The sequence below is a fragment of the Rissa tridactyla genome, chromosome 1, assembly GCF_028500815.1.
Source record: "Rissa tridactyla isolate bRisTri1 chromosome 1, bRisTri1.patW.cur.20221130, whole genome shotgun sequence".
In the NCBI taxonomy this organism is placed as follows: Eukaryota; Metazoa; Chordata; class Aves; order Charadriiformes; family Laridae; genus Rissa; species Rissa tridactyla.
The window spans coordinates 162,622,366-162,641,193 of NC_071466.1; the positions used below are offsets into that span (position 1 = coordinate 162,622,366).

General features: G+C 52.1%; 3 protein-coding genes across 3 annotated transcripts; 1 reads left to right on the top strand and 2 right to left on the bottom strand.

Annotated features, from left to right (window-relative positions):
• Positions 1 to 1,782: 1,782 nt before the first annotated feature.
• Positions 1,783 to 3,207, bottom strand: LOC128917687 (urotensin-2 receptor-like). Its single transcript, XM_054221061.1, has one exon. It carries the CDS (start codon positions 2,887 to 2,889, stop codon positions 1,783 to 1,785), a length of 1,107 nt encoding a protein of 368 aa, XP_054077036.1. The 5' UTR covers positions 2,890 to 3,207.
• A 1,424-nt stretch (positions 3,208 to 4,631) lies between these two features.
• Positions 4,632 to 13,069, bottom strand: LOC128904382 (arf-GAP with dual PH domain-containing protein 1-like). The gene is made up of 11 exons (XM_054188605.1): positions 12,817 to 13,069; positions 11,694 to 11,824; positions 10,707 to 10,798; positions 10,535 to 10,617; positions 9,687 to 9,799; positions 8,786 to 8,932; positions 8,272 to 8,355; positions 7,867 to 7,929; positions 7,279 to 7,350; positions 6,548 to 6,779; positions 4,632 to 6,460 (listed from the first exon to the last, which is right to left on the bottom strand). Exons 1-11 carry the CDS (start codon positions 12,908 to 12,910, stop codon positions 6,432 to 6,434), a joined length of 1,140 nt encoding a protein of 379 aa, XP_054044580.1. The 5' UTR covers positions 12,911 to 13,069; the 3' UTR covers positions 4,632 to 6,431.
• A 1,234-nt stretch (positions 13,070 to 14,303) lies between these two features.
• On the top strand, positions 14,304 to 17,938 carry NOL12 (nucleolar protein 12). The gene is made up of 6 exons (XM_054187902.1): positions 14,304 to 14,444; positions 14,549 to 14,654; positions 14,858 to 14,906; positions 15,416 to 15,558; positions 16,549 to 16,649; positions 17,309 to 17,938. Exons 1-6 carry the CDS (start codon positions 14,362 to 14,364, stop codon positions 17,475 to 17,477), a joined length of 651 nt encoding a protein of 216 aa, XP_054043877.1. The 5' UTR covers positions 14,304 to 14,361; the 3' UTR covers positions 17,478 to 17,938.
• Positions 17,939 to 18,828: the final 890 nt, after the last annotated feature.

Sequence of the window (18,828 nt, forward strand, 5' to 3'; positions counted from 1 at the left end):
GCAATGCCCGTGTGGGATGCTGAGGATTTGCCCATGATGCCTTTTTTTTTTTTTACCACTTCACTTATGTTAGTCCAAATAAACCTGAGCACTTTTCAGTCTAATCTGAGGCTAGCCTCTGAGGAGACTGAAGATGATGAGGCATGTTTGATGTTACAGCATAGTTCTCACTGGGCTGTAGGATTTTACCCAAGGTGTCAGCCAGCAGCTGCCTTGGGGGCTCTCCCAGCCTGATGCAACTTTGGCAGCAGTGACTGCTGCTGTTGAACAGGATGTGCCTGGTGGGCGTAGGAAAGGTGGGAGCTGCCCTTTCCACAGTGCATGGCAGTTACCAGGTAGGCCTGGGATGGAAGGACCCAATCTTTGTGTCCTCACTTCCAGGCTTGGCCATGAGCAACACAAAGCACAAAACATTTGGAGTCCTACAAGGACTCTCTGCAGGCCTGGCTGGGCCGATTCCTCCCATTAAGCAGTTGCAGAGCAGCTGGAGCACAGGAACTTGCTCCTATGCCAGCAGGACCTCCTGGTTTTGCTCCATAATTAATGAGGCTCTGCCAGGTCCTGTGTCTCAGGTACCCAAGCAGAGGGAGGCTTGGCTGCTAGGGACTGGGGGGCTAAGGAGGAAGAGGAATATGAGTTGGAGACAAGCGGTCAAGATGGGATTTTGAGGTGGGAGGCAGGAACATTTAGGGTGTACGAGCAACATGAGGCTCTGCAGCTGGATCTCTATTCAAGCCCCATGTTGCCCAAAGCCAGTCTGCTCTGGATGATCACATCCTGCTCTTTAGGTCTACATCTATAATTGTGAACACAACATCTAACATTGCCAGCCTGCGCACAGGCATGGCTGGGGGACAACATAGCTTGGGAACTCTTCCCACAGAGTGATATGGATGAGGCCATCCTTTCTGGGGACGAGAGGAGAGTTTAGCTGTGTGGAAGTGAGCCAAGCTAGGCTAGATGGCTTCAAGGTGAGAGACCTGGCCCAGTTTAGGCAGTGGTGTTAACACAGTCTGGCGGACTGGGGTACGTTTGGTAGGCCAGAAAGTTGTGGATTTCCTCAACCACAGGAGGGACATGGTGCTGGTGAGGGCCCCCTCGTGAACGGTGATGACGGACCTGTAGAGGAGCTTTTTCCTTGCAGCTTCCTCTGCTGGGCTGATCTTGAAAGCTGAGCAAATGCGCTCACCTCCCTGGGCTGTATTTTGTAGAAATCTCACAATGTTTCTTAAGTGCACATGGAAGTATTCTTTCAGAAAGACCCTTCAAAGATTTTTTTGTGGAGGGTGAGGGAAGAAAGCTGAGTGTGAGCTTTACCACAAGAGGCTGAACCTTATTCAGGTCTAACGCCTTATTCAGCTAACGTGGCTGCTTCTTGAAGTGACTCACTGGTCCTGTGAAATCTGTGACTCACTGTTGTCCTGTCTTTGTTATGGCTCAGCCCATTGCTAGTGAGGAGGTGAGGGGTGGCGAGGGTTCCCCAGATGTATAATTTAGATATATCGAGGCTGACTGCTCCCTTCCACCCACTCCCCACCTTGCGCAAGGCGGAGGCTGGCATGTGAGGTCTGCAGGACCCGAGGATGGAGTCAGGATCCTCGAGACAAGCATCCTCCCCACAGATAAGGAGGGTAAGCAGCCTTGCAAAGGGGAAGGCATGAAGGGGAACGCACCGCAACGGCGACGGAAGACACCGCAGGCTGTCGTGGAAGGCGACACACTTTTATTTCTCGACTCAACCCCAGCCAAAGGCTGGGAGGTGTTCCCAACCTGGGGCGTTGCTCACCCCTCGCCTTCCCCCACACACCCCGATGACTCTCTGAAAGCTGAGGGGATGCTGTGGCCTCCCACTGGGCTCGCTGTGGCCTCCTGGCAGGGGGCCGGAGGCTGTGCTGTGCCCATGCGGCTGCGTCCGGGCCGCTGGCGGTAGCTGCCGGCGAGCAGGGTGTAGAGGAAGGGGTTGATGCAGCTGTTGCTGTATGCCAGGCAGGTGACACCAAAGTTGAGGTAGGCCTGGGCGGTGGGGCCGATGCCCAGCCCCTCACCCTGGTACAGCCCGGCCAGCTGCCAGGCCCAGAAGGGGAGGAAGCAGGCCCAGTAGGCCACCACGATGGCAGAGATCCTGGAGAAGAGCCGCCGGGAGGGGGTCCGACCAGCCACCGGCAGCCCCAGGCCCCAGGAGGAGGAGCGGTATGCCCGGGCCAGGCGGGCGTAGACGACACCCAGCACCACGCCGGGTGCCAGGACGCTGGTGGCGAAGAGCACCGTCAGGTAGAGCCGGAAGGCCGCCAGCGTCCAGGTGGGGATGCAGATGCGCTTGTGGGGGCCACTCCCCTCCCGCAGCTGGGTCATCACCATCATGGGAGCCGTAAGCAGGAGCGAGAGGAGCCAGAGGACGGCGCTGGCCAGCTTGCGGTAAGCGTTGCCGGCCCGCCTAGCCCGCAGCGGCCGAGCCACTGCCCAGTACCTCTCCAGGCTCATGGCGGTCAGCAGGAAGATGCTAGCGTGCATGGTGAGGAGGTCCAGGCTGAGCAAAAGCTTGCAGCCCACGTCCCCAAAGAACCAGTCATGGGCGAAATAGGTGCAGACCACGAAGGGGATGGTGGAGAGGTACAGGAGGTCAGCCAGGGCAAGGTTGATCACGTAGACCCCCAAGGAGCCCGCTGAGCGACCCGCTACCCTGCCAGAGGCCACCACCACCGTGTAGATGTTCCCCACCACCCCAGTGATGCACATGACCAGCAGCACTGCACCCAGTGGCCCTGTGACTGGGCTGTCCCCTCCCAGGACACTACTGCTGTCACCCCCACCACTGCTTTCCTCCAAGAAGCCGCCACCCTCGGGATCCTCTCCAGGCTTTGTGCTGATGGGGGAAGGATCACAAGACATCTTTGGGTACGGCAAGCAAAAGCAAGTCAGGCTCTCAGAGACCTGCTCCTTCCCTCTGCCTTCCCCACCTCGCGGTATGGGACACGTCTAGCCTTAACACGAGAGGGAAGAATGGCAAGAGTTCAGCAGACATAGGGTACTCCAGAGATGTCTATTCCTCACCTCCAGCTGCCCAGTCCATTTTGCTGATGTTGTCCATTGCAATCTCCGTCCGGCAGTTTCCCTTAACCACCAAAGGGCTGTGAAGGCGACACCTCCCTCCCCTTCAAGACAGATAGGGGGGGGAAATGTCAGCCAGCCAGCCAGGAGGAAATGTCTCTGGTCAGCCAGGAGGAAATGTCTCTGGTCTTCACCAGCTCCTCACTTGTTGCTTTTCCAGTATTCACTGGGACCACGGAAACCAGCAGACTCAGCGGACAGGTGGATTTCTCCTTCTCCCAGGTCTGTGTCCTCTCTGCTCAGATAGACTCTGGAGACGTGGGCTCTGCCCCCCTGAACCGGCCCCTGGAGACTTGCTTTGCCCACTGCACTGAGGAATGTGTCTGACTCACAGCTTCACACACCAGTGTGAACACAGTCCCAATTTATACTGGGCTCTTAGCCACTAGCTGAGGAGCCATGCTGGCTCCCTCCTCTTTCTTGCAGACATGCTCCTTCTTCCCCAGTGCCTTCCTCCAGCTCCCTCTTCCTTCTTGTTCTTTTTTCTTTTTCCCATTTCCCCTTGCACAGTATTCATCATTTGAAAGAGGAGATAAAAAAAAAAAAGACAAAACTCCCTAATATGGTGGAGGGGGAAGCATCGCACCATGGCTTTAGAAGGGATACAAGGGCCAGCCCTGAAAATGCAATAGGCAGGGAGCTGCCACAGTGCTGTCCTTGGCCCTTAGCCAAGCGAGGCTGAGAGGGCCTGTCCCCCATTCCCTTCCAAGGATATCAGTAACCTTTGAGGTGTAGGCAACGGATGTAGACCCCAGTTTTGCAAGCAAGCCCACAAGATACTAGGACGTCTCACATTTACTATGACCTGGCTCTATACCACCCTTGTCCCTCAGTCAGCGGCAAGCTTCTAGAGGCTCAAAGGGCTGGATATTTTAGACCCACTCTTTCCCCCCTCTCCCCAAAGAGCATCCTCCTCCTCTAAGTCTTCCTCCTCCTTCACTCAAACCCCCAAGGTCTGCTGCCTCACCTCAGAGCAGGGAGCAGAAGTGTGTTAGGTAGGCACCATTGCCTTCTAGTGGGACATCACTGCATGACACCCATGCCCCCAGACTTCTGCGCCCAACGCTACCCTGCTCTTCGCCCACATCTGAGCTTCATTCGTCACAGGGAACAGACACAGTGGGGCAGAATTTTCAGAGCAGAGACATTACCAAACACACCCTGCTGTTAGTTCTCAGGGGTTTTCGGGCAGCTCCAGCCACGCTCTTTTGCATTCTCAGTGTATTTGGCTTCATTGTGGCTGAGTTAAATGCCTCCACTCATCTCCAGCAGCAATAACTCAGCAGCAAACAGGAGAAGGGAGCATCCCACCCGTACTGCCCTCACTGCAGGAGGACCCAAGCACCTTCCCGAGCAATGTGCTGCATGCAACAGCAACAGCTTCAGCATGGCAGTGCCACAGGAGTGGGCGTATGGCACATACAGCATTGATGGAGGGAACTTCAGAGTTCAGAGATAACCTCTGGGTTATTGGTATGAAATCTTAGCACGGCTGGATCACGCTCTCTACTCTTCTTCCCAGAGAACTGAATGTGCAGGTTGTTTGGGTGGGGCTTGAGCTATTTTTTAATTGACTGCCCATTTTCACATTGTCAGAACCGAAAGGCACTTCATTTTGGAACACAAGCTTTGCAATGGCCTTCAGTTTTTAGGACAGTCACGCTCCAAACTGGGAGAGATCAGCAAACTGCAGTGAAAATGTACTTTTGGGTGGAAAGCTCCATTGTGCCATGGCAGCAGGATGAGTGATGCTGCTTCTCATCCCAGAAGCTGATGCTCCCAAAAGGTTGTGGTGGTCTCAGCATGGAGAGGGGTCCCCAGTGGAGGACGATGACTTTGCTTTTTTGGCTCTGATGGGAAGATTCATAGTCCACGTATCCCAGGAAATGCCATGAATAGCTGTGTATCCTTACTCTGATTGTCTGTGCTTTTTTTCAAGAAACAACCTCGTGCCTTAGCAGTTAGCAGCTCAGCTCTTTTAGGAAGTTAAAATAAATTACAATGAGATTTTTTTATTCATTTCTTTAGGAGCTAATTAAAATACTGGTTGCCTCATTAATTCCAGTTATCTCCTCTTAACGCACTAGATGCCTACTCTCACACTGCCTGTGTAAAACTGCAGACACATCAGATTATACAGTCATCAGCAGAACTCAGCTGGTCCTTCCAGCATGTGAAACACAGCTCTTCCAAGAGAGCTTTGATCTTTTAGATATGAATCATGTGTTGATTTAGTGGTTAGAGCTAACTGTTACTAGAAAGACACGAACATACGGGCTTCCTACTACTGCATAAAATTGTATGTGTATGTAATACACAATATATACACATGTAATGTATAGGGCAGAATGAAAGTGCCAGGCCTTCGACATACAGAGAGTGAGGGAGCAGAGATCCATGTGCTACTAACTTCAGACATCAACCCCTACACTCTAGTAAAGTCAACAGAGAGTCCAAAGTCTGCATCAGACACACCATAGACTGCTCTCTGCTGGACCCAGCCTCTCTCCATTGGTTTGATTAGAGACTCAGATTTGACAGCTGAACTTCAATGGCATGAATATCCCGCACAGTATCTTCGCTAGGGTAGTATTCCACCTCCCACCACTTTTTGTTACGTGCATACACACATTATCCACATACACACAAACGTACACACACATTGGTTTTGAACAAAACTCTCAACATTCTCTGTAGCAAATGGAGGAAGGTCTACACACAAATGTGGTCCAAAGAAGCTTTCAAGCCCACACACAGCAGGAGGAAACAGGCCTCATATTTAGTTGTTAGATTACATCTTTTAAGTGACCTTTCTCAACTACAGCTCTAACTGATCAAATATCTAGGTGTTTCACATCTCTGTCACCAGCAGAGAAGCCATTTCTTGTCTCTGCTAGTCCAGCAGCCCCTGCAACCCACTGGGGCGTAGCTCCAGGCAGGCAGCTGTTTTCTTGCATAAGGTTGGTGGCTGTCTGCAGCTCCATGCAGGAGTGACGCTAGGTCCCATGTCCAACGTAGCAAGTGCTAAGTTTTCAAGGCCCAATTGACAGGCAAGGCCTGCCAGCATCCAGTCAGATCACAACAATTCAACAGTGACAGTTTGCACTGAGGATTCAGACTCACAAAATCTTGGACTTGAAAGGAAGCAGCTTAATTTGGCCCCCAGAATAAAGTGGACCATCTATGGGGAAAAAAAGTGCTTCAAAGAGTGCTTCAAGAGCACTGTGTTTCTCTGATGTCGATCTCCTCTCCTCTCCTCTCCTGACAGCCCACCCAACAGGACCAGGTAGAGTCGATTCATAGCGAGGTTCCTGCATGGCTTCCTAGGATTTAAACTTGAAGTAGGCTTCAACTGTAGTGAAGGAAAAAGGTGGTCCATTAGGGCAATACCCTGAAACAGAGTGGCAGGAGAGGAAAGAAATAGGATCCAGGCACTTACTTGCATATTCCTGTGGTGTCATAGCCTGGTTGATGACACTAGTGAAGGCGGTGATCCAGTCCAGCTGGTCAGTCTCTGTCTCACAGGTGAAGAGGTATTCCCGGTCGGGGGTGACAATGGTGAGTCCATAGTGCCAAGAGAAGTTGCCCTGTGTCCCTGAAGGCAATCCCTTCTGGACGCTATAGCCATTCTCTCTGCTGCCCACAAACACCTCACCCTTAGCAAATGCATCCTGCACATCAGGAGGGAAAGAGAGGGGTTTACGGAATGCCAGAAGAACCACGAAATAATAACAGTGCACCTAAGGGCAGAAGGAGAGTGAGTGAGGACCAAGGATGAAGCAGCAAAAAAGATTTGAAGGTGGTCACGGGATTCAGAAGAGCAGGGAGGCTATGCTCAAAGGCATTGGTGGACAGGAAAATTTAAGAGCGTAGATCTCGAGAGGTCTGAGAGAGGAACTGCTGCTCCTGTCTCTCCATGTCACACCCCATGTCACTCTTCTCCCCATCACCACCTTTACACCGCTGCCCTCCCTGTTCAGATTATCTGCAGGCAGTGAAACAAACATATAAAGCACAGGATGATCTAAGAGGGATATAAAGGGGAAGACCTAGAGTCCGTTCAGAGCAGCTGGGGAACCTGCAAGCCTCCCTTCCTGCAGAGCAAAGGCTCTTTGACCCTGCCCTCAGCACTGTTGCCCGCAGCTGCCAGAGGTCAGATCTCCCCCTCACCAAAGGGTCCTTGAAGTACATGAGCCTGCGGTGATCCAGCGTGAACCAGCGCTTCTTAAAAGCCTCTCTCTGCTGTGGAGGGAAGAGGTGACATATGTAAGGGGACAGTGCCCTCTGCCGCGAGACGTGCGAAAGGATACCCAAAATTCATCCCCACCACTTGAACCAAGCCCCTGCCTGAACAGCAACCTCCTCCTCACCCTTTCTGAACTGATGAGAGCGGGGATCAGTATCGGGTTTTTCAGTCCCAACTGCTGTCCCCAGCTCTTGGGCTTCTGTGAAGGACCCCAGACTTGAGACAGGAGAAATCTAGACACTAAATACCTGTAAGGTCACGCACACACAGACACATGCAGAGAGATCTGTTGTTCTGGGAGAAAGCAGGGACTCTGGCTTCATCTACTTTCACATGTGTCCTTCCCCTTCCTTTTATTCTCCCCTCCCTTGGTGCACACACACTGTTCCCACGGGTGTCTAAAGATTCAGGGGGGAATGGGGAAACAGCAGGAGAAAAACATTGAAGTAGGGAAGTTCAGCGGCTCTCTGTGAGGTCCCTGTTAGATTTTTTTTTCTCCCACGGCAGCTCACCTTGGGACCAGTCTTCTCCATGTATCCTTCCTTCAGGAAGTTTCTTGTCAGACGATTTTTAATCTGACAAAAAGGCAAGAGTAACATTCACTTAGCCATGTTTCTTTGCTATTCCCTTTCACCCCTGACCCTTCTTTCTATTCCCTCAAATTCAGCCACCTTTTAAATTAACGTTTCTGGAACTGCCTAGCCAGGAGTCACTTCTGTCTTCAAAGTGCCCAGAAACAGCAGACAGTGGTTGTTCTCTGGCCATCACAGGCCCTTTTACACACTTTTTCATCCCTCTATCTAAACACTGCAATTTCTACTTCTGTACCCAGGGATCTAATAGTATCTAATGGGCTCTTTTATCACATAACCGAGTACCAGCAGGAGACTCAGCACTGCGCTCTAGTGCTGCCTTACCTCATTATCGCTGGCAATGGGAAATGCTACCTTCAGATAATGGAACTGCACAGAGCGAATGGCATTGAACCAGTCCACTACCTCCTGAGAATGGAAAAGGACAGGACAGAAAGCTTAGCCAGAGCAACAGCGGGCCCTCTGAATTCACCCAATTGCACCCAACCCTATGTTAACCACAAACACAGCCAGCTCTCCCTGCCCCAGCACCTACAGCATCTCCACACACGCACACAGCCAGCACAGCTGCCCCATGCCCCACATGCACAGGCAGCACATCTGCACATCTACGGCAGCTCCTCCCACACAAACCAACTCAGCCAGTGCTCCTGCCCCGCTCCCTGCAGCAAAACTCTCTCTCACAGACACACAAACACAGAGACAGAACCTCCACCCTGTTACCTACAGCAACTCACACACGCACACCCCATCCTAGCCATGCTTCAGATTATTTAATAGCAGCAGCTTCTCAAATCGCCTAAATTTCTTTGCAGTATTTGATACTAAAGCAAGATACCTTTCCACTTTCATGGTAGACAAATATATTCCGGGTCTTGTTGTCTTTGAGATAGGTGATCTGCAGGCCATTGGGGTTCCCAATCTTCACTGGCTGGAATGTAGCATTGATGACATCTATTTTAACGTTGATTTTGGGTTCTTTGGCCTGAGAACAGAATGGTATTGGTCATGCATGAGCAATCCTAGTGGGAAAGAGACCTGAGCTGACTTAGTGAGGTAAGGCAGGGTGAGAGGCTGTTAAAAGGTAATAACTGCTCCTTCCCAGCAAAACTGTTGCAGCACACGCTCCCTTCACTGGGTGGCGTGCTCAAGCCTGAACAGTGGCCCAGCCCCTCCAATTTAGATTTGAGCTGTGGCTACTATGGAACTGCCAGTGGGACATCTGACTTTACAACTGAGCCAGTCTAAAGGCTAACCGACCTCCAAAGGAAAGACCCCACTCCTGCTCCTCCCTACTCCAATCCATTCCCTCCCTTGCAACGGTATACTAGCACTTGCCCCATTCATTCCAGGGACATGAACTAGCAGAAGAGCAGCCCTCCTCAAAACAAACCAAACAACAGGCTTTTGCCGACTTGGCTCACAGTGGAGTGAGGCTGTTTCCAGGGATGGTGCAGGATTACACGATAGGCAAATGGATAGGGATGAAGTGAAAGATCAGCCCTTTTATCAGCAGTGAGGGAAAGGCATAGAGAAGGACAAGGGAAGGACGCATGGAAAATGTCACCCTGACAGTAGGAGGGGGACCCTTCTCCTCAGTGACATGTTTCTGTTATCATCCCTGGCCTGGGGTGAGTAAGGCAACCTCAGAAACATGCGTAGGAAATAGAAACATCTCCATGACCCTACTGCCCTGGGTGGAGTATGCACTGAGGTGGGAGCTGACCACCATAACTCACATCCTGCTTGGTGAAATACTTCAGACATCCCTCTCTCTCAGACAAGAGGAACTTGCGGGGTAAGAACTGTCCGTTGTCTCGGCCTCGCTTCCAGAGGATGCCTTCCTTCACCCCTAGGAGCAGAAAGGCCACTTCTTAGAGCATTCCACAACAGGCACAGTAGGCATTAGAGAGCTGCATGCAGCCTGGGGTCCCAGCCACACCTCTGGGATAAAACATGTGATGGACTATTGCTGAGAACAAACACCTGAGAAGGGGAGGTCTCATCTCTGACTTACAACTGATAGTGGTGTTCCTGGGTTTGCAGCCCAGATAAATGGTCACCAAAAAACACTCCCAGATGCTTCCCACCTCCTAGTCTGGCTCCCACTACTGCGTCTGACAGCCTGAGAGCCGTCTCTCTGGTGAACATCAGAGTCCTGGTCCACACAGACCCTGGCATGGGACCAGAACTCTTCCCACTTGACTCTGCAGGCCCTTGGGCTCCAGCGCCATGTGTCACACAGCCCTGGAAGTGACATTTCAAAGACAACTGCTGTGGTTGGAGGGCGTGGCATGCAGCAGGACAGAAATTCCTTACTGCAGAGGTCTGGCTCCACCAGGACAGCAAATGTCTTTGAAAAATGCCAGCTGGTAATACCAAGCTTGGAAGCAACCCATGGCAGTGCTAACCTACACTACCCACAATTTAAACTCCCACAAAACAATGCCCTCAAAGGACCAGCTGAGTTCTCAGGAGTACATGCGGGATTTGCAACACTGACACTATGAGCTTTCTCATCATGGTGCTCAAAAGCTTCCAGCGACGGCAACAGGCAGGATATTTTGATGCCGTGCTCTGCTCTTACCATCAGAATATGGCAGCTGTTTTCCCGGCTCCGTGAACTCTTTGCGTTCATATTTGGCCCGTATCCACTGTTCTCTCAGCACTCTGGGGAGAGAGGTGGCAGGTAGCTCAAAAACAAACTAAAGGAACCCAAAACTGCCCCTCCCCCTTTTCTTCTGTATGCAGCAACTTACTGGCAGTCATTGTAGGTTGGCTGGTAATAGTAAATAGGGATGTGAGCTTCGTATGTGGCTTTAGTCACAGCATTTCCATGCTTGGCCAGAAACTGCAGAGTTAGACAGAGAGTTAGCGCCTTCCCTTTCATGCAGACTCATGTTGGGCTTTTTTCTTTCCTGACCCACTACAAGGCTAGATGCACATTGGGCTCTAATGGAGCATTCTCTTTCCTGCCCATTGCAACATCCCAGCAAAGTATGACTACAGAAAGGTGGGTCTCAAAGGTCTTGTCTGCTCTCAGAAGTTACACTGATTGCACCTACATCAAGAGAATGCCATAAATGTCACTTCCGTGGGGCTGGGTGCACACACATTCAGTGGATTTGCTGCCATGCCCCGCATCTCCGGAGAGACCAAGTTCAATGACAGCTCTGCAATGCTGTCTGGGAGGACATTCCAAACCTCATCACTCCTCTCCAAAAAGCAGCGAGATTCAGATTATTTTCTTTGGATCTCTGGAAAAATTTTTCAGTCCCCTGAAGATTAATGGGTTGAGGGGGGTGTAACAGGCAGAAGCCAAGTTCCCATAAATGCCATTTTTCTCAAGAGATCACATTATATCTGGAAACTCTTGTCGGAGCATGGATTTGCCCAAGATTTTCCCCTTGGACTGCTGAAACCAAGACGAGACACTGAAGCTGGATGGTGCTAGTGAGCGGGAAATGAATAATCTGGAGAGACAAAGCCCCTGAGCCTTGGCAGGATACATTGCAAGAGCTGTGCATTTGCCATAAAGTAACAGGAGATGGGAAGACACATAAGGCAAGTGCATCATCCCTCTCCCAGTGGGTATCACTTAAGTATCCAGAGCATGAGTAGCAAAGGGACTATGTATCAGATTAAATCTGCAACTATGTGATGGCAAAGGGCTGATTTTCCCAGGACACTTAGTGTATGGCCTAGACCCAACCCACCTGACATGCAAGCGGGGATAAAGGTCTCACCTGCACCTGAGCATCATCCCAGTGGTCCATCTTCAGGGATTTGACTTTGCTGATGCTAGGGATGTTGCGGTGAATTCCCGAGCAGCTGAGGCATATAAAGACACCCAAAGTAGAGGATGCCCAGTCAGGATCTGAGGGTATAAAAAAGGGCATGACTAGAGGTGGTAAATTCCCCTGGAAGACATGCCTCAACTGAGAACATAGTCCAGAGAAACAGAGAGCTGGGTGACCCCAGTTTCATCTGAGCTGGTTAATTAACACCCAAGGTACAGGCGGGAAAAAGCATAGCTATTAGTCCCTCATTTCCCCTGCTTCAACCACCTCATCTGAGTCTCTGTTGACCTGAATGTCGAAAAACTAAGGAGCACTCTGCGAACTCCTTCTGCGTAAAGGGTCACCCAAGATGAAACTGAAACCACCTCTGGGAAAAGACTCCAGGAGCTGCTTAGCACAACACAGCAAACCCCCAGCAGCATTTAGCTCAGGAAGTGGAAAGCAGCCTTGAATACAAAATTCTCCAGAATTTAAGAAGGTAAAAGGTACTAATTAGCCCAGTCTTAATTTGGCTTGGGTGGTACACTCCACATGCCCCTTTTGGGAGTAGTATGATGGCTGCTTTTAGCAGCGCCTATAGGACCTCAAACTGGAGACCCTTTCAAGAGGGCAAGCCTTTCAGTAAAAGAAATCTCTGAGGTGCCTCTGGCAGGTTGTCGGTTCATAGCTGAGTCACAGTGGAGACAATGCCTTCCTGAATCATGCCTTCTTTCTGAAGCAGTTAGGATTTCACCAGGAGCTTTCCTGTCAGGTCCTGACTGGGCATGACCTTGATTTGTATTTGAGATCTGACACAACTGCAACCCACAGCGCTGCAGCTACACCGCCCCCACTCATCTGGCACTACCATGTCCCTGTTCTTCTTCCCACCAGCACTGTGGCAGCATCTCCTTCCTCCTGCCTGGCCAACTCACCTCCAGAGAGAGGAAGCGAATATCCAGAGTAATGCCTCTCTTCCCTCTCTGCCCCAGGCTCCTGGGGAGTCAGATGGCCGCCACCAAACTGCTGCTTGAGACCAGCCCCAGCTCCCTGCTTCTGACTCTTCCTCCAGCAGCCCTCGGGGACTCACCTGGCTTCCCACAGTCTGCGCACAAAGAGTTTTCTGCTCTTCTCCACACCTCCTTCAGGGCCTTCATGCTCCTCTCGTTGCCTCCAGCCATCATGTCCAAATGCTATCCCTCTGGGCAGGGCAGGGCAGGGCAGAGCCAGGAGGGCAGCTGCCTGCGCCTTGTGCACCTGTGGGACAACCCTCTTGGTTGGCCAAGGAAGAAGGAGCCACCAGAGAGCCAGAAACTCTTGCAGACAAGAGAAAAAACGGGAAGGCAGGAGAAGCTGAAAGGTTAATGGAAGGAGTGTGGAGGCCTGACTGCGCACCTGAGCTGGCTGAGCGCAGGCAGGGACGAAGAGGCTGGAGGCTGAAGTGCACCCAGACTGTGAGTGAGGAGGAGGAGGAGGCCTGGCCCATGGGCGTGGAGGGAAGTGCAGTAATTAACCACAGAACTGGTTTTTCCGCATTTCTACTGGTGAAAGGACAGGCCAGGAAAAGAGCACAAGCAGTGAGAGAGCTGATAAAGGCGAGGCAGCTGTGGACCAGCGGCCACTAGGCAGTGTCAGTACTTGTGGGCTGGTGGGGGTGGCTTTGGCTGCCCCCACAGTGCTTCGGGAGCTTCCACCAAAGTCAGCTGGCCACCACGCAAACATTACACCCATTTTTAGGGCGAGGACTGGAGGGCAAGGAAGGTTCAAGAATTCAGCCGAAGTCACTCAAGCCAGCAGCCAAGAACAAAGCAGTCCTGATGCCCCCACCTACTCATGCTGGTACCTCTCTCTACCATCAACTGCAGAAACCATGGCTGTTCTGCGAGGTCCTGCATCTTGGAGACTCAGTGTCAGAGCCGAGACCTGCCCCCGTACTTGCCTCCCTGGGCTAAGGGCAGCACAGGTGCTACTAACACCTACCAGCTATGATAGCTTGACATAAGCTCTCAGACCCTTTATTGAAGAAACACAGATGTTAAATATTTGGTGTAACAACCTTTACTTAATAAAATACCCGGAGGAGGGGCAGAGTGGGTCTTGGGGAGAGAGACTGGGTGCTGGGCTGGCAGCACCGTAAGAGCCTTTTTCCAGGAAGGAGCTGAAGAGGAGCCAGAGGCACCCAAGCCTGGAGGAACCCCCTGCCTGCCCCAGGCTGGATGCCACGGTTGACAGCCGACAACAGCAGCTTCTCTCTCCCGGTCCCAGCTTGCGGGGGAAAAAAGCGCACCGGGAGCGGGTGAGGGGACACACACACAGGTCCCACACACCACTGGGACAGGAGGACCCGACGCCGGCCCCGCAACCAAGACAGTGGCCCTGGTGTGCCCTTCCTCTCACAGCCCACCGCCGGTGATGCTCGGGGTCCACCCCCCGCACCCCGGGGCCGCTCCGCCCTCAGCCCAACAGCGGCTCAGCCGATAAGGGCCACCCGCTTAGGACTTCGTGAGGAAATCGGATCCCCCCGGTCACCTCCTCCCCGCCAGGCGCGGCCGCACAAAATGGCGGGCGGGGCAGGGGCCGCCCCTCAGGGCCGCCGGCGGCGGAAGGGGCGGGCGAGCGGCAGCGTGGTACCGCCATGGGTCGCAAGAAGAAGAAGAAGAAGGGTCCCGGCGGCCGTGAGGGCCGGCTGGTGGTGACTTTTGACGAGGAGAGGCGGAGGTGAGGCCGGGCGGGCCCCGGGGAGGAGGGGAAAGGCGGTATCCCCTGGTCAGGGGGTCCCTAAAAGCCGGGGGGGGCCCCGGTTTCTATGTTGGCGGCGGCAGGGAGTACTTGACCGGCTTCCACAAGCGGAAGGTGGAGCGGAGGAAGGCGGCGCTGGAGGAGATCAAGCGAAAGCTGAAGGAGGAGCAGAGGAAGATGAAGGAGGAGGTACCCACGCACACATCTCCCGCCCGGACCTCCGTGGGAGAAGGGTGCCTCCCCGCTCCCGCCATGGCGGGCGAGGAGTGGGGTAGGCCGCGGGGACCAGGCCGTGGGGCAGGAGGCGTCTTCGGGCTTCCCCTGCCCCGCTTGTAGGGGGACGGGCGGCTGGAGGGGCAGAGGCGCCGCGGTGACCTGTTTCCATCCCTCAGCGGCACCAGGAGTACCTGAAGATGCTGAGCGAGAGGGAGGAGGCGCTGGGTACGTGCTGACCGGTTGCAGGCGCTGGGCAGTGGGAGGTGGGCACCCGTGGTCTGACACCCTCGGCTGGGTGTTAAGAGCTGGGGCGGGGGTGTTCACACACTGTCCCACAGAGTCAGCTCCTGGCTCTTCTCGTGTCCCCCTGGGAAGCTGGGCAGTGATCTGAGCAGGTGCTCACACACTGCCCCACAATGTCAGTTCCTTGCTCCTCTCATGTTCCCCTGGGATCTGAGCAGTGACCAGTGACCCTTGCAGCCCTCTGGCCCTGGTGGGACAGAGGGTCAGGTAGGTCGTACAGAAAGGAACAAGGAGGAGGACATATCCAAGGTGTTACCTGGTCCCTTCTGCTGGCAGAAGGAGCTTGCCCTTCATGCATGTGGTGCCCCTCCACTTGTTAACCCTGCATGCAAAGGCTGGGTCTTTCCCCCAAGCATGGCGCTGCAGGAACAAGCAAGCGTATCTTGGAAAAAGTTGGGCACTTTGCAGTGCAGGATTTCTTGTCTCCCCAGATGAGGCTGATGAACTGGAGCACTTGGTGACATCGCGGACAGAGTCTGTGAACATCGACCACCCAAATCACATTGTAACAGTGACCACCATCAGCGACCTGGACCTCTCAGGGGCACGCCAACTGGGACTGACCACCCCTGTGGTAAAGCCTCTTGCTACTTCTCTGATTGTATCAGCTGTAAACATTCTTGGGACTGACTAGGTAGGCCTGGTACTCCCTCAGTATGCCCAAAGAGATGTGCAGCTGTCTGGGAGCAGGGATGAAAAGGGAAACTCATAACTTTACATTCCTCCACAACTTATGTTGGTCCTTTAAAGAGGAAGAAATGTCCTATGTGAACAGCTCGCTCCAAATCTCCCTGGAATCCTTTGCTAGTCTCAGCTGACCTTGTTTAAGTGAAAGATACCACAGGGCTGGATGGGGAGAATGTAGTGTTTTAAAAGCAGATACAACACAAGCAGGAAGATTTCAGACTACTGCATGGACTGTCGTCAACCTCCTGTGTCCTGTCCAGGAAAAATTACTGTTAGCATGAGGAGGGATTTTTGTCTCCATGATCCTGTGCTTGGACCACAACAAGGAAACCACTCAGTTCTGGTTATGGTTGCTTTTATTCTCAAAACATATTGTAACTGAGATCTCATCTTTGTTTCGTAGAGATTTTCAGGCACTGGTTGACTTGATCCTTTTGATCTTCATGACTTATAGCTGGATTTGAGCTCTTTGGGGAAATGCCTGTGTTTGGCAGTTAGCCTTTTACATTCTAAGGTCCTCTTTAAGTGGCCTTTCTGATTAGAAGATGTTTTAATAGTAATGTAAGAAAAAAGCTGAAACCTTTAATTCATAGTTAAGGCTTCAGTTGCATGGCCATTAAGATCATGCTGAAGTTTTTGGATCTTAGGGTGGATTACTGTAGACTTCTCATTGGTTGTCCCTTTCTGAGGGGCTGCGATAAGAAACCTTGAGATTTGGACAGCTAGGGATGTGGAGAATTAAAAAGGCTTCATCCATGACTAGATGGGTCACAAAAGAGGATGAAACCAAGAAGGCAGCAGAAACACCAGAATCACAAGACTACCTGTTTTAATGTGTCTATAGGGATTTTTTTTATCTTTTGCCTCCCTCTTTAAGGGAAAAAGTGATGGATCAGAAGAAGAGAAAGGGGAAGAAGTGGTGAACAAGCCTGTAAGAACAATGCCAAAGAAGTCCAGAAACCCCTTCCTGTCTGAAAAGTATGTATAAATTCATTCACCTCTTTGCTGTTAAGCTCTAGAAGCTGATCAGGAGGATCTTGGGTTCCCAGATCCACCATGTGGTTGCAGGGAGGGGATGCTGTGCTGCCTGGGCGACGGTGGGCAGGAGCCAGCAGAGGGCACTGGCAGAGCACAAGCCTGCCCCAAATGCTCCGTTCTCATCGCATTGATCCCTGGTGACAGCTGGAGGAGGAGGACGTGGTGCTGGGCGGGCTTTGTCCTGAACTGTTTGCCTAGTCCTTCTCGGCAGATATTGCAAGGAAGGATGTATTGCAGGGTGCAGAGTTTGTCTCTAGGATGAAGGTCAAAAGACCCTAAAGCTTTAAGCTTTGGCATTCCCTACATTTTTCAGTATCTAGGATTTGCAGCTGCTTTGAGGGTACAGAGAATTGCTTAACTCCGTGGAGATGGGACAGCCTGCTGCTCAAAATTCATTTTGGTTGTTACTGCTCATTGTAGACTTGCAAGTTTTCTGCCCCCTGTCAGGATGATGCCCAGCACAGTGGCGTTCCTGTGGCTTGCTGCAGTGGGCATGCGTTCCTGGTGGGCCACACAGGGCTCTCCTCCTGTTGCTGTGGTGTCACCTTGTTCCTGCAGACTTTGGTCCTCAAACACTTCTCTCTTCCTGCCCTGCACAGGATCTCTTCTCTTACTGCCACGCTGCACATGCATAGCCAGAAAAAGAAAGGAAAGCGACCCCAACGTGGGCAAGGCCCACGCAAGAAAACACAGAAATCCAGCATGGGGCGAACCACTAAGACTCAGCGACGGAGGCTGACAGGAAAGATGGGCCGTGACCAAGATTAATGGAGAAAACTAGTGCTTGGACCAGCAGCTGGGACAGCACTCCATATCTGGACTGCAGCGCTTTGGGACCTCTTCACTGTGGGCAAGGGCCTTGTTCACTTGGCTCTCTGACCAGCAGTGAGCCTGGTTCAGCCATTCTCTCACCTCCTGAGCACTGGCCAGGATCACTAGACGCTCTATCCGTTTATTTTTGCGGTGATCTCCAACTAAGTGTCTATGTGCCACGGACTCTCTTAAAAACTTCTGCTGGGGATGGGATTCTCTATTCAATGTAATCCTTCTGTTCTTGGGCCTCCCCTTCCAGAGCTGATACTTGGCTTTATCAAAGGAGAGGATCTGGGGCTGAGTGCAACAGGCATGTCATCAGGGCAATTTGTGTGACTAGGAAGAGCTCTGCTTCCACTCGTCCATCAGTGCCCGCGTATCTCTGCTGTGCAGTAAATCCTTTTTCTGTGGAGACATGGCGTCATCTTGTTTCATGTGTTTCTTCTCCAGTGCCACACCTGAATGCGGGGGTACTTTTTGTCTGGTACCTGTTGCGGGTGAAATTTGGTAACTTTGTGAATAAGTCTTTATGAAGTCATTTTGCTAAGAAAAAAAAACCAACACATTTGTGACTTACTTGAAGCATAACAGCAACTGTGCTAATGCCAGTACCAGCTGGGAAGAGGGGAGATGATTCCTGTTGCTTAAAGGATATTGAAATCTGCTGGTACTTAGAAAAGGGAATAGCTAGGAGCTATTTCTGTGGTAACACAGAACCAGCCAGAGCAGGAATGGCTCATTCCATTGTCTGCTGAATGTGCCGATGTTAATTGTGATAGCTCAGAGGAGTACAAAATGCCCTAATGCCCTTGCTTGCATGTGTGTGGCCCTTTCTGGGATGGGAGCGGCAGAGGCTGCCCTTTACCTCAGGGCTGCTGCAGTCATCAGCAGTTAATTGCCTTTCTTCTTGGGACCTCTGTATATGTTTCTTTAGCATGGATGCCTTCAGTGGAGTGGGAAGGTTTGCATGGTTGAGGAGTGCTGGTGGCTAAACTGGCAGTGAATCCTCTGAGGAGGAGAGAGAGCCTAAGGCGGCGTGCTGGGCTCTGTCCTCCAGTATCTGTAGGAGATGGTGGCTGTTCAGCCTCTGGCAGCCAGGCCCCCTCCCTTGCCACATGTCTACTGGTGAAGAAATGACAAAGGGAGAACAGGCCTGTGTGGCCAAAACCCACACCAGAAAATTGGCAACCCAGCAATGGGCAAGTATGTAGATTCCTCATGCCAAAAATGGGAGGGGGAAGAGTAAACCAGTGCCTGAGGCTTTGTGGAGGAACATCAGACCAAAGCTGATGGCCACCAGCTGCTA

Excerpts from the sequence above, each read along its gene's own strand:
- LOC128917687 (XM_054221061.1), bottom strand. The coding sequence starts at position 2,889 with ATGTCTTGTGATCCTTCCCCCATCAGCACAAAGCCTGGAGAGGATCCC.
- LOC128904382 (XM_054188605.1), bottom strand. The coding sequence starts at position 12,910 with ATGATGGCTGGAGGCAACGAGAGGAGCATGAAGGCCCTGAAGGAGGTG. Across the intron at positions 10,618-10,706 it reads CCAACCTACAATGACTGCCA|AGTGCTGAGAGAACAGTGGA; the intron begins GTAAGTTGCTGC and ends CTCTCTCCCCAG. Across the intron at positions 9,800-10,534 it reads ACAGCTGCCATATTCTGATG|GGGTGAAGGAAGGCATCCTC; the intron begins GTAAGAGCAGAG and ends TTCTGCTCCTAG.
- NOL12 (XM_054187902.1), top strand. The coding sequence starts at position 14,362 with ATGGGTCGCAAGAAGAAGAAGAAGAAGGGTCCCGGCGGCCGTGAGGGC. Across the intron at positions 14,655-14,857 it reads AGAGGAAGATGAAGGAGGAG|CGGCACCAGGAGTACCTGAA; the intron begins GTACCCACGCAC and ends TCCATCCCTCAG. Across the intron at positions 14,907-15,415 it reads CGAGAGGGAGGAGGCGCTGG|ATGAGGCTGATGAACTGGAG; the intron begins GTACGTGCTGAC and ends TTGTCTCCCCAG.